The 14225-nt window shown below is 41.2% G+C and overlaps 2 protein-coding genes across 2 annotated transcripts in view; one reads left to right on the top strand and one right to left on the bottom strand.

Moving 5' to 3' along the window:
• Positions 1-3111: 3111 nt before the first annotated feature.
• On the top strand, positions 3112-9914 carry LOC306748595 (homocysteine-responsive endoplasmic reticulum-resident ubiquitin-like domain member 2 protein; the record flags this gene model as incomplete). The annotated part of the gene is made up of 8 exons (XM_079231780.1): positions 3112-3258; positions 4382-4459; positions 5261-5374; positions 5550-5680; positions 6156-6269; positions 6604-6891; positions 7114-7228; positions 8396-9914. 8 exons carry the CDS (start codon positions 3112-3114, stop codon positions 8561-8563), a joined length of 1155 nt encoding a protein of 384 aa, XP_079087906.1. The 3' UTR covers positions 8564-9914.
• A 779-nt stretch (positions 9915-10693) lies between these two features.
• LOC306748837 (sodium bicarbonate cotransporter 3-like) overlaps positions 10694-14225 on the bottom strand; it is a gene marked incomplete at its 5' end in the record, with an annotated part of 44312 nt that continues 40780 nt past the window's right edge. The window contains 1 exon segment of the mRNA XM_079232062.1: positions 10694-13124. Within this exon segment, the coding sequence (XP_079088188.1) occupies positions 13043-13124 (82 nt within the window). The 3' untranslated portion in view covers positions 10694-13042.

Genomic DNA, 14225 nt, shown 5'->3' with positions numbered 1-14225 from the left:
CTGGCCAAACAAACAAAGTGTAATTTATCTGGCGATAGCAATGTGCTTCCCTTGAGAGAGTGTGGATGAAGAATGACATTTTTACATTTTATTAATTTGGCTTCTGGCTAGTTAGCCAGCTACCTTGCTAACGTTAAACATAAAACAAGCCAAACAACGGGCTGGTGGCCCCTGGCAGCGTTAGGTCTGCGGCCCCTCTGCCTCACTGCAGGCGAGAGCTCTGGAGACTAGCTAGCCAACATGCCAGTTCTGGAGATGGACAAGCAAGCTAGCCAGCCAGCCGTCTGCTCTCCCCACGGCGAAGCAGTGTCGGGGTCGGCTAATATGGCCCGTTGGTTAACTTACTCAAGTAATACTTGCAGCAACTCCACACACAAATATACGTAATTGTGTTAACTAACATAAAAGTGTCCTGAGCAACAGGAAATTGCCCAAAATCAAGAGCTCTGATATGAGAAATCCATCCATCTGATTTTACTTATCCATGGTTATTATCATGGTTATTTAAGGCTGGAACCAATCACAGCGCACACTGGACAAGAGACACATATAGATAATCAAGAATTTTCCAATTTATTTCACCTGAATGTGTTTGGATTGTGTGAGGAAAGCACCTGGAGCAACTCTGGGTCAAGAAGTGGTCTATTGATCAAATAGGTCAAATCTTATGTAACCGAGCCTCAACCGAGCTCGGGAGAGTCACATTGTGGATTTGCCATTTGCCATTTGTAGTGGTTTGGCTCAGTATAGTTGATTTAAAAACGAATACTTGTGTCCTGTAAAAACACTAATACGCTGCTATGTAAAACAGACAAGCAACAGCATGGAAATGACATTAAAACAGGAACGATAATGCCATGCTCTTGTGTACTCTGTACAGGGCCTGCAAGGTCTCTTGAGTTCTCGAGTCAAGTGGAAGTAGGTTAACCTGTTTTCAGAGCATATTGAACACATTATTCTCAGTTTTTCATTGAAGGTCATTATAGACAAACCTGGGTTATGTTTTTCTTTGTAAGCACTTGTGAATTTTAGAATGTTCTTTCTAAGCTTGATCATTTTAAATTGATTGCATTTTTCTAGCTTTAATAGGTGTAAAGCATGTATCAACCATAATTATTATTACAAGTCAAAATTGTAAATTTGTGTGCACCTATCTGTATAATAAATTATGATGAAACATTTAAGATAACGCAATTTAGTTCACTGTACACTCTCCATACTAATGCTATCGGTAATTTGAGATGTTAATGGGTTTGTCAAATTATATATCTGTGTTTACATTTTAATTTCAAACCACCAATGACCCAAATCTTTGTTTTGAATGTGTGAAAAGTTACGACCAAGGGGCAGTCTTAGCCGTTAGGCAGGTTAGGCAAACTGCCTGGGGCCCAGATAAAAGAATCCCTAGATTTATTATGATGTTTACATATAAAATATATTGAATTATATGACTATTCTTATTAATTTTAACCTGAAAAAAACATACAAAAAGGTCCATAAAGCATGTAAGAAATATGCAACCCAACTGCATAGACCACTACTTACTGTGTACTTCTACTGCTGAGGAAAACATTAGTACTATATTTTCCTTGCAGAGTTTTACTAGTTAAGTTGCTGATTCAGATTTCACTCACAAAATATAACACATTTAATATCATGCATTAACCAGCTTCCAGAAGGCAGACAGAGTAATTTCTTTGTAGTTAGATCAGACCATGAACAAGAGTGATCGAGGTAATGGTGTTATGCTGTGTCACCATCAGATGGCAGTCAAATTGAATCATTTCAACTGCAATCACATTCAGCCCATCATGGTGATCCAGCCCAGCCCAGCTCAATCAATTCAGTCAGTGATCATATATCTGTAGTTGATTAATTTGCTTGCGTGCTTATTGTTTCCAATATTTGTCCTGGTTAAGTCCATAATCATCTTAATAGATTCAGAAAAATGCCTATAAACATATATTGAGCTGCCAGTTTATGTTGTACAGATACAGTCTATAACAGCCCCACAGTACATCTTACACGTTTAGTTTTTGATTTAGACTTTTACTTGGCTATTTGGTTATTTTATAATAATATTTTGTAATGTGTGGCTCTGTTCAGTTGTATAGTGTGATACAGAGAAGATGTTTATATCTTTTCAATCCAATTCATATAACTGGGAATAATCCTATTTATTAAATTACTAACGTATTTATTGTATTAAATAATGGCCATTTACTACAGATATACGTTATGGCCCACGCTAGATTCGATCACTTCTCTGCGCTTGTAGCTCAGACCTCTACCAGTGGGTGGCGGTAAATCACCGGTAACACTGACTATCGACCACATCCTGAAATCCAACGAAGAAGAGCGACACCATTCCGGGTTCTGTCAGGGCTCGGAGTTAAAAGAAGGCTGCATGTTTATGTCACTGGGGGAGTAAGCAAGGTAGGCACACTCGATATGTCACCCCTCGCTTTGAGACGACCGTCTTCACGAAACTAGGCCGTTTTACTGTGGGTGGCTCAGTATAAGCACAACTTTTTCTGCTTGAGTTGACTGAGCATTAGTAGCAGAAAACCTACTGAGGCTAACGTTAGCTTAGCCGGTGAAACACTCCTAACCGGGGCAAGTTAACGGTCGCTGTCAAACGTCATCGTGTCCCACACTTGTAAAGTAGCGTCTCTGTGCGTCTGTACGAGATCGTTATAACACCGTAACGCCAGGTGTCATTACACGTTTTTGTCGTGTTAAATGTGTGTCCGACTACACGAAGTATTCACGGGTCATTATGTGTATGTTATTGTAACGTTTGTTCGCAATGTCAGGTTTATGTTTTGACAGTAGCACGACTTACTCGTCTATAGCATGCATCACTATTGTGTTATTGGGATCACGCTAACCGCAGGTTTTCCTTTCTCCCCTCGGGTTCCAGCTGTCTGCCGCCTGAACAGAATGACAGGAAACACTTTGCAGCGACACCAGACGTGACAATAACATGGACGCTCCGGTCTGATGTCAGGAACACGTTAGAAAGCTATCAGGAGGACTTGGAGCCAGTAAACCCCTGACAGGACAGTCCAGATCTCTTTTCTTCCCACTTGAGACAAATGGTTTTGAGTCATGGATCAAGGTGTTGTGGACAGTCTTGTTACCCTTGTCATCAGGGCACCCAACCAGAAGTACAATGACCACACCATCAACTGTTGCCAGAACTGGACTGTGGAGAAACTCAAAGCGCACATCTCAGATGTATACCCAAGCAAACCAGTGAGTACTGTCTTTCGCTCCAGTCCACCAGAACAATGTATTAAGGCCGATGCCTGTGCTTCTCTGGCCCACCATACTGTCCTTTGTCATTCAAGTCAGCTGATTGCCTTTGTTGAAGCACCAGAAAGAGTTCAACCTGTGTGTTGTTGCTTTCACCTGTACTGGGCAGCTTGACGGTATAGTGCGGCACAGAAACATGGCGTGAACAAGCCGTTACCATCGTCCGCTGGGTCCCTCCCTTCATGTGATGGCATGCAATGCATGATGTCTGTAGAATTTAAACCCAGGAAGTGATTTGTGTGAGATGAGATCAAAAACATTGTTGACCGTTGTTGAATGTCTGCCCAGAAGAATAGTGTAGAAGAAATGGATTTGGCTGGTTTTGTAGACTTTAATCAAGTCCAACAAGTTCAGATGGCTGTTGCTCTGAGTAATAAGGGTTGAATTGTCATAGTCACGCAGACCATTGACACTGATCTACTCTCTGAAGTGAAAGTTAGGTTAAATTGCAGCTGAAAGAGCTTTGGATTCTGTGGATTTGGCCTCACAATGAAAGGAAGGCATTTAGACTCCTGCTGTATTGTGCTATTAATCTGATTTCGCCCCCTTTTCTTCTCTGCCCTGGAATAGTTCTGATGCAATCATTGTATGAAACACACAGGGACAAATGTTTCCCTTTTTAAAAGCTCTGGCTAAGGGCTGCACTTTTGTTAATAATTAGTGGGCATTGATTGTGACACATTTAACAATGAGGCAACTTGAACCCAGAACAAGTTTGCCAGGATGTGAAAAAAAGCCATTTGAATTCCTGAAAGGTCGTACAGTGAATGTAGGCTTTGAGAGGACACACTCTGACCTTGTTGCAATGCCAGGGTAATCCACTGTTAAAACCCACTTATTCCAATTGAGGTTACTATAATCTCATCCTCATTACTCGCTCAAACAAAATGTCTGCCTTTTGATGTCGTTATCTACATTTCAGAGTTTGCGTTTTTTCCTGCTCCTTGTTGTCGTTGTCGACATTGTTGTCCATATGCACGAGAAAAGTTTAAACATGAGATTAACTGTATTCTATTATCTCCCGTGACCCAATTAATTACCCTTTATACTTTTGGATTTCTAGAGCTCCAAAGACCAGAGGCTGGTGTATTCTGGGAAGCTGCTTTTGGATCACTTTACCCTAAAAGATGTGCTCAGAAAGGTAGGTTCTCTCTGTGGTGGATTTTGTATTTATTAGAGCAATGCTCGTAGTAGTCATTTGAAAGCTACCAAGAAGCACACAAGCTTCCTGAATCTCTGCTTTCACCAACTGCGTACTGTCAGCAAGTGGATACCTGTCAAATTCCCATGGTTTGGACTTGGCCCCTTAGTTTCACTCAAGATGAATTGTACTGATAAACAAAACATTTAAAATAATGTTTTGCTTGTAGCGACAAGTGGGAAGAATCCTGTCCTCTTTAAACAAGACAAAGCCCCCTGTGCACAAAGCAAGATTTATAAAGAAGTAGTTTTCCTGGTTTGGTCAGGACTGACTCAGAGCCATGACCTCTACCCCTTTCAAACACCTTTTGAAACTCTTACATGTGACTGTGAGCCAGGCCTTATCGGCCAGCATCACCTGCTGACCTCACAAAGGCTCTCGTCTTGGCCCTGCAGACAGGTTGGGGAAAGCCTTCCCAGAAGAGCGGCGGCTGGTGTCCCAGCATACCAGGGTGCTATTGTATTTAACAGCTAGACAAAAACATGCTATCCAGGAAAGATAGTATCAAGTGTGATGGGTGGTATTATTAAACGAATGTATTGTCCCAGATCAAGTCCATTTACTGATATTAAACAGATAACATGAAAACAATTATTTTTAATTTCAGTTCCTAAAGCAAATTATTACAAAATGACACACTGTACAACTATAAAGTTCACAAGTTTATCTTTGTTCTTTTCTTTGAACATGCAATACTTGGACGGACTGTGTTTTAATAATGAGCTCTATTTGCTTCTACAGCAGGATGAGTACCACATGCTCCATCTGGTGTGCGCCTCCCGAACCCCTCCCAGCTCCCCGAAGCCCCTCCGCAGCCGCAGTAACAAGCCTCAGGAGAACTCGGCTGGTCCCGCGGTGGGTCAGCCACGCGCTCCTCACACCTTTCCATTCATTTCATCATCAGCGCATTTCCTTTCATCATCCAGCTCAGTGCTGTGATCTAGCTCCTTGAGGATTAAAAAAAATTAAAATTGTCTTTCCTTTCTTTTAAGATGAACCATAAACTTGGAATTAAATTGTCTGGTTTCAGCCCCTTCAAAACTCTACTAGTCCTTCCACTGGACAACATAGCCAGTCGCCTCCAGCTGAGAGCAGTGATGGACTCAGACAGCGAACTGGACCCTTCCCTTACGACCAGATGTATCCACAATTAATGCACAGGTAAGCTCACTACAGCAAATAGAGTTTTAGAACACTGGAAAAATCAACCTTGAAGAGGATAATTCGACGGGCATTGCTGCTCTCCACGAAAAGTCCTGTAATGTCTGAATGTTGCCACAAGGAAGATTAACGTAAAATACACTTCCACTGATTTTTTACACAAACTGTACTGCATCACATGTCTGATTTTCTCAGCCTCGGTGGTTCATGTTAAGTTACAATTAGGCCTGTTTCCTGATTATATAATTACCATGGCTGTTAGTTGATGCAGCCATTACATAACTCATCAGTGTAATGTATCGACAGTCAAAGACAAATAGTAGGTGTGTGTGTGTGTGTGTGTGTGTGTGTGTGTGTGTGTGTGTGTGTGTGTGTGTGTGTGTGTGTGTGTGTGTGTGTGTGTGTGTGTGTGTGTGTGTGTGTGTGTGTGTGTGGCAAGTGAAATGTTTTTGTAACGCAATGTCTCTATTTCCAGCTGGAATCAGTACTCCCCACCGTCAACTGCTCCCACAAACATCCCCGCTTACATCAACCCTATGACACTAATGTGGTGGCAGCAGTTGTATGCCCGGCAGTACTACATGCACTAGTAAGTCCCTTCTTGTTTCCGAGTGTTTACACTATATTTTACTGAATACACTATATATACACACACTTCATATACTTTGCATTTTTGCACTTTTATTATTTCATTTTCTTAAATTTCTTCTATGTAACTCTGCTTGCTGCTGCCTCAACCAAATTTTCCCATGGGGGTGAATAAAGTATATATCCTATCCTTATTGAGTCCCTATCCATCCCAAAAGTAATTGTCTCTCTCTCCCTCTCTCTCTCTCTCTCTCTCTCTCTCTCTCTCTCTCTCTCTCTCTCTCTCTCTCTCTCTCTCTCTCTCTCTCTCTCTCTCTCTCTCTCTCTCTCTCTAGTCAGTTGCTGGCTGCCTCCTCTCAACACGTCAGGCCCGACCAGTACTCGACTTCCTCCAACCCGCCCGACCCTCTGAGCCAGCGGCCTCAGGCGGACCGCCGTGGCAACCCGGAAGTCCAGATGAACGCCCAGGGAGGGGAGATCCTGAACGAGGAGGAGCTGAACCGGGATTGGCTGGACTGGGTGTACACGTTCTCCCGCGCCGCGATCCTACTCAGCATAGTGTACTTCTACTCCTCCTTCAGCCGCTTTGTCATGGTGATGATGGCCATGCTCGTGCTTTACCTGTGAGTGTTCCTTAATTATGCTGCTGCATATTGATTTGGCAGTCCGGGCTTTTGGTTAATATTATACATCATGCCATCCACCTCCCATAATGATTCTTTTCTTTTCTTATAATTATCACAGACCTCACATTTTGCTCAAAATGTATAATTAATAATGAATGGATGGGATATTCATTGTTATTTGCTAAAAGTTTGTAATGTCAGCTGTTTTGCTGTGTGCAGGCATCAGGCCGGCTGGTTTCCCTTCAACCTGGAGAATGAGCTCCAGCTTCCTGGAGACGGAGCCAATCAGGAGTATTTGGAGGGAGAGCTACAGAACCAGGACTTACAGGAAATGGTAGCTGCCTCTCGTCCATCTCAGCTTCACCAAGAACACTTTATCTCAAGCAAAGTTTGTATTTGCAGTGCAAGTCGTTCACTGAGTTTCTAAATATTACAGGATTTTGACAGAACATCTAAATACACCGTAACAAGCCTTCCTTGAAGTAACAGTGATTTGTAGGGCTGGAATCACACCCAGTATTTACATAATTAATTTATCGTTTGAACCATTTATTAAGCAAAAAAAGCAAAACATCTGCTTGTACCCATTTCCCAAGATGTTGATCATATCCACTTTTATTTGACATGTTTGGGTTTTAGATTGTCTGACAAAAAGGCAATTTAAAGAAGCTATTTTTTTAATTGTTCTGACATTTTAGAACCTAAACTAAAATAAACATACACTTTAAAAAAGAGAAGGAACAGGTCATTTAAACAATAATGAAAGCCTCTCTGCCCCAGTTTACATATTCCACTCAGCCTCTCTGTCCCAGTATAACTAGTTCTGGGGTCAATTCAAATCAAAAATACATATTTTACCTCTTACCTGTTGTACTATTTATCAATCTTGATTGTTTTGGTGGGAGTGTCTGCCTTCTCTTGAACATAACAGGACTTCATGCCTCTCAGCTTGTAGTGCTCAAAGCACCAAATATTACATTTGAAGGAATTATTATCATTTGATTGCCTTGTTTATTGTTTCAACCGTCTCTTTCCTCTTGCAAACCTCAGACACGCTGCAGCTGCTGATCCACCTCTTTTTACTTTGTTCCAGTCTCACACAGTTTCAGCACTGTTCCACGTCTCTTTTGCTTTCACTCTAACGAATGCCAAATGAAATGTAGCAAATTACAATACATGTGCTGAAAAGTAAAATTAATATTTTTAGAGCACGGTACAAACTCGTCACAGTGAGAAGAGTAAATGTGATTGGTTACTTACATCCCTGATTTTAGGCTACATGGTCATTTCACCAGGGAACATAATGGACATTGACTCCTTTTGAAATAGTTTATCTGCGTATGATTAGTCTGAATTGGTTAGACATTGAGAGTAACTCAAGTTTACATAGCATCTACTACATTTCAGTCAAAAATGTCTCATCTATACCGCTGCATGTCAGTGTTTAGCCTGCTGTACCTCCCCTGATGTTCCTCCTATCATTCCATTTCACCCCGTACAGGAAGGAGTGATGGATGAGGGCTCGGACGACGACGGGGAAAGTGGAGAGGAAGGAGCCGAGGATCCGAACAGCGCCCCCCACGCGGGCTTCCTGTCCTCCACGTGGTCGTTCATCATCACCTTCTTCATGTCTCTCATCCCGGAGGGGCCGCCAAACGCTGCTAACTGAACCGCGAGCCACCACGGTTCTCCACAAGGGCACATTCTTTCTTCAAGAGGACGACGAGTATCCTGCCTGCTTAGGGAAACCGCTTCTGTTGCAGTACCGTGTTATAGTTTCCCAATAGTTTACTTTACTACATGTCCAAGACTCTGAGCCGAAACACAAATGACTTGATTTGATGATTTGACGTGAAAAGAGGAAAAATGGTCAAAACATTTTTGAACTGCACACGAAAATGAGTTTAACTGCTATACACAAGGATCGCTAGTGATGCCTTGTAAACATAGTTATAATAATAGTGTCTGCCAATGCATTGTTTCTGCATTAATAAAATAGGAACAGGCACTTTTATGAAGACAAATATTTACAGCATTCTTGTGTTTAACAACAAGAATCTGCAATATTTGCTGCAATATTTGTTGAAATTTGTTTATTTTGGCGGTTATATCCAAATAAGACATTTTATTTAAAAAAGGGCCACTTCAGTTCAACCGCTAAACTTCAGAGAACAATTCTAAATCATGCAACGCCTGTGATAATTAACATGAGTGATGAAGTTCATCAAAATGTGTCTGAACACATTGTGTACTGTGTTGAAGTGTATCCCAGAGAGATGTCGGCTACAGAAGTGTGATCTTTTTTTTTTACTGGAGTGAGTGAACTGAGTGAGGAAGAAGAATTGATCTTCCACCCTTAATGGAATATCAAACAGGGCGGTCGTTGATGGACTGGAGTCACGTGGCATCGAGCGAACAAGAGAAACTTTGCACTGCGAAAGTTCAGATTTCATGTTGGACAAAACGTACACATCTCGAGTGTGAACATGGCTGATGCTGTTACCTTTTGACATGTTCTGTACCAATAATAGTCATGTTTATTAAACCTTCATTCATGGCAATGTAGTCATGAGGATTTAGATGGATAATACCATGTTTTCCCCCTACAGATTATTTACTTAAACTAAGAGCAACACGTGGTTACAACTATTGACTTATTTGCCCCTGGCCCTGAACGACAGAAGCAGATAACTACTCCATGGAATCAGTTAACATGAAGCTCCGCTGTGCAAAGCTCTGGACTGGAAGCACGGGTTCCCTACTCAACCAGAAAGTGATGAAAGTGTCTGGGTTGCACGCCTGTCTCTGTTGGAGGTGTAGGTGCTGTGTGTGAGTGTCATACCAGGCCTTGGGTAAAAACAGGAAAGGCACAGGTGTTTAATAACATTAATGATAGCTGCATTCCAATTAGTGGCACCGAGCAATCGTTAATATATTATATATATCTAAATATATCTAAATATATTTCACCTGTGCTTTTCCTACTGTGACAACAGTAAAACATGTCTGCTGTGAATAAAAGTCTGTTAGCTCTCTCTCTGTGATTGTTTGTTGTTTGCTACAACAGTGAGGGAAGTGTCACTCAAACCCAGTGGCCTGCATCCCCCCTCAGGCCTGAGAGGTGGTCTAATCAGTCAAATGAGTGTCAACGATTGTAATCAAGGTTACACAGAATCTTAACGTGCCAGCAGTGCCGTGTCGGCAGGGTTGGATGAAGAAATCTTACCATGTTTTTTATTGGCTTGCTAGAATTAGTTTTTTTTTTTTTTTTTTACATTTGACAGACAGGTGGTGGTAAGTTCCAACCCGTTGTGTAAGACAGATCTCTGCTGCCACCTTTTGTCTTGATGAAAATGTTGCAGTCAAGAACCTCCCTACAACATACGTATTTTTGAAAGAAAGACTGCTTCAGATTGGGTATTTAACAATTGTGACTTAGATATGTACTTTGTGGGACATTTTATAATTAAAAAAAAAAAACTTAACTTGTCCTCAAACTATGCAATGTAGACAGTTTCTAAACCTCAAAAATAGCTTTTTATATAGACGACAAATTTCCCTGAGACAATAAAGTATAACTTATCTTGTATGTGCAATAAGCTAAACTAGGCGACGTCTGTCTGATGAAGTGGTACTGCCATAGTTTTGACTGTACAATACAATAGACAGTAATGTACAGGTATAAAATGCAAGTACTGAGCGACACGCCTTTTAGGCCGAGAGTTACCTCCAAAAAAGAGAATTTTCTCAGTGTGATGGGCGTCCATACAAAATGAAGACAGAAGATCATCACCATGTATTCACTTTTATTGCTTTGCACCAAATCGGTCATGACAGAAGAGTCACAATGCAATCAAACAACAGGATGCCAAGTGAGCCGCTGATGTTGTGCATCTGTACATCAGAACAAATGCATTCTTACTAAGTGATGATCGAGTGTAATATCTCCACATATTGGTTGTTGACGTCGATGATCCGCCTCTTTAAGTTTAAATATCAAAGTTGAAACCAATGTAAAGTGAAAATAGGTTATTCCTCATTAAAATAAACATTCTGAAAGGATAGGTACTCGGTGGGTGGATGTTCATGTGGTTGTGTTGATTCTACCGATCGACAGCTCACACTTTCTATATCAAACGCTCCTTATGTGGAAGGAAATAACTTGTGCAATACTTGTGGCTGAATTAAAATTCTATTTTTTTTTTTTAAATAGTTTTGACAAAATGTCCCTGACTTCATTTGACAGTAGAACAAAAAAATGTAATTGCCATTCACTGATTGTTCAAAAAAGATATATAAAGAAACAGTACCTCAATATTGTTAACAGAGCTTTTACATGTGAGTAAATACTAGAGCTGCGACAGTAGAACACACACACACACACACACACACACACACACACACACACAAACAATATTAAGAGTAACATTTGCAAATGGAAGATAAATGGAGTTACATCGTTTGAGTCGGTGGCTCTGGCTACGACCTTCACACAGACGAGGAACACTACAGACAGAAGCGTAGCGGTAGCGGTGACGGTTATGATGGTCTGTCTTTGGCATTCGAGCGCCATCAGGTGTGTACCTGTACATCTGGTCTGAACACGTAAATCATCAGGACGAGACTTTGCACATAAAGAGCTTCGACAAGGCACGTAAGCTATTGTCCGTATAGTCACTGGAGCTACACACAGACAGCCGCTGAAATGGACACAAAAATAATTTCACCAATTATTCTTTGCCAGGTTCACGAGTCCATACATTGCACGGTGTGGAATACTTATTGCTAAAACAGGACTGCACATAGCAAAATAAGAACAACTTCTTAAAATATAATAGTTTTTTTACATTTACTGTAGAAATATTTTGCATAAAATGATCTGCAACGCTAAACATACCAAGTAATCTTCACGCTACGCACACATACAAACTATTACCAACAATAACAGACAGTATAAAAACCGGTGCATCCAACTGGGTCACGAATATTCTTTTTATCTTAAATTTAACAACCTAGTATGTTTTATGATCTTGCTAAAATAGTTGTGATACCAGCGATGAAAGGAATACGATGGACACATAATTCTCACTGCCGGGTGACCAAAACAAAATATATATCATGTGACCACAGTCAGAAATCATTCAAGATTCCTGAGTTGTTTAACTGACATTTGAACAACAGCTCTAACGTTAACTAACGCAGATATTAACACACTATAATCCATTTTTGGTAAGAAACTATACTGGCAAAGTGCTTACTGTACAGTACAGACTTCATATGGCCTCTGAAGTAGGTTTCCTATAATGCTACAAATTAAAAGAACACAGAATACATACATAATATTTCTATAAGATAACATACAACATGAACAGTGAGGTTCACAGTGAAAACAACCGACTGACGACAATACTGAGTGATCCCCTGCAGACAGGAGTGATGATTCATGAGCAAATTCTACTAAGATGTGTAGTAGTGTGGTGCAGTAGTAGTACTAGTATCTCTGAATGTACCTGTTTTGGTTCGTTTCATTTACCGTGCCATACATCTATGAAAAAAGAATCAGCTGACACTGACCGTACCTGAATGCTTTCATCAAACGAGTTCTGAAGCTGGTGTAGTTTAGCGATTTAATCTTCTTAATCCAACCTAACATGGAAACAAAACAGTGCAGGGCAACTCCTGGTGTATGAGCTACAAAGAACCCCAAAATGTACAGCATGGTATTCAGCTAAAACAATAACCGTAAACAGAAATTAAAATATACAGTGGGATAAAAGTAAAATTCAACCAGTCCAAGATCCTCACCAGTGAGGCCCCGGCCTTTGGCATCTGTGGTTTTAATGTGTGACAAATTGATAGTTTGAGAAACCTCCTAAACGGTGAGCGTCGGTGGGCAGCAACAGCAGGATTCCTTCATTCCTCGGAGGTGTGCGCTCTGCATGTGTACATGCGCTGCACGCTGACGAGACTTTGAGTAAGACTCGCAGCCCTGGGGGAGCTCGCCCGCTGCCCCAGATGGGAACACTGCAGGCGGGCTGTGCTGCAGTTCTAGGCCCCCTTTGCCACTAAGATGGTGCTCGTCAGCGGGGAAGCGCGTCGTGTCGGGTGGGGAGGGGAGGTATCGAGACAGGAGGAGGACCTCCGGTTATCACAGGAAGGTCTCGCTTGTGGAGACCTTTCCTGGCGAGTCGGGGCTGATGTCGACTCTAACGCAGGTAATCTTCTCCTGGCTGTGGTAAAGAGATGAAGAAGACACACAATAGATGAGCACTTGATGCGCAAATTCATGTTGCTGCTGCGGGGTGGAGAGCAAATGAAACTGAGGGATTTTGTCATGTAGAGTGATCGTGCCCAATTACCAGTGCTCTCAGAACAAGCTTTTACCACCTACTGTACACCTTGATGATGGGGCATTAAGAGAGGACAGTGTTGAAACACGCAGCTCTTAATTGAGACAATTCTAGATTAATACCGGTACTTTGAGGAAATCCATAAAACATTGACAAATTTTAAGTATTCCTGTTCACATACTAAAATTAAAAGCTTTAGCAACAGGAAATAAAAAAGGAACCCTTATCTTTGCTTTTTCCAACACTGTATTTTGGATGTACAGTTCTATCCTGCTTTAAATATTCCAGGCAACAATAAGCTTCTGTTTATTTCACTACAGTGTGAAGATAAACTTCCAGTCAAAATTCAGTAGCCCAACATAATTTGTTGGGGTTGACATTACAAAATAATATCAAAAGTAATGCAATTCGGAGGGGAGGAGGGGGGATCTAGAAAACTCCAGCAGATGGCATAGGTACCTTCCGCTACGCTTCACAGGTTGGATACATGACTCGAATTCACTGCTTTCCACGCTGTAGTTTTGTCCATTTCATCAGAAATATTTACAACCAAGGGGTCAGAATCAGAACTACATGCAAAAAATGCAAACACACACACACACACACACACACACACACACACACAAACAAAAAGAGAAGACAGGCATGTAGACGTCAAATCAGTGGGAGAGGTTTAGTGCAGGACAGTTGAAACAAGCAGACACACACATGCATAGAAAATCAGAGAGAGACCAGAACGGCCAGATACAATATGCTACATGTTTACGTGTATCAAAGAAATGTGGGCCTTTTGCATTAGAGGCCAACACTATTTGTCACAAGTTGATTGTGTACACATTAATAGTTAGTTAGACAAGGATAAGATTATTTCAATTAGACAAACATTTGATCACAGACCATTTTACCCTCAACATAAAAAAAAAAACACAACAACACACAAGGCAGTGTGTTTTAATAAGCCGTTATTTCTGGGTTTGTTTG

Source organism: Taurulus bubalis, assembly GCF_910589615.1.
Source record: "Taurulus bubalis genome assembly, chromosome: 16".
Lineage (NCBI taxonomy): Eukaryota > Metazoa > Chordata > Actinopteri > Perciformes > Cottidae > Taurulus > Taurulus bubalis.
The sequence above is the reverse complement of the archived record's forward strand: the minus strand, read 5'-3'. Positions and strand labels throughout refer to the sequence as shown.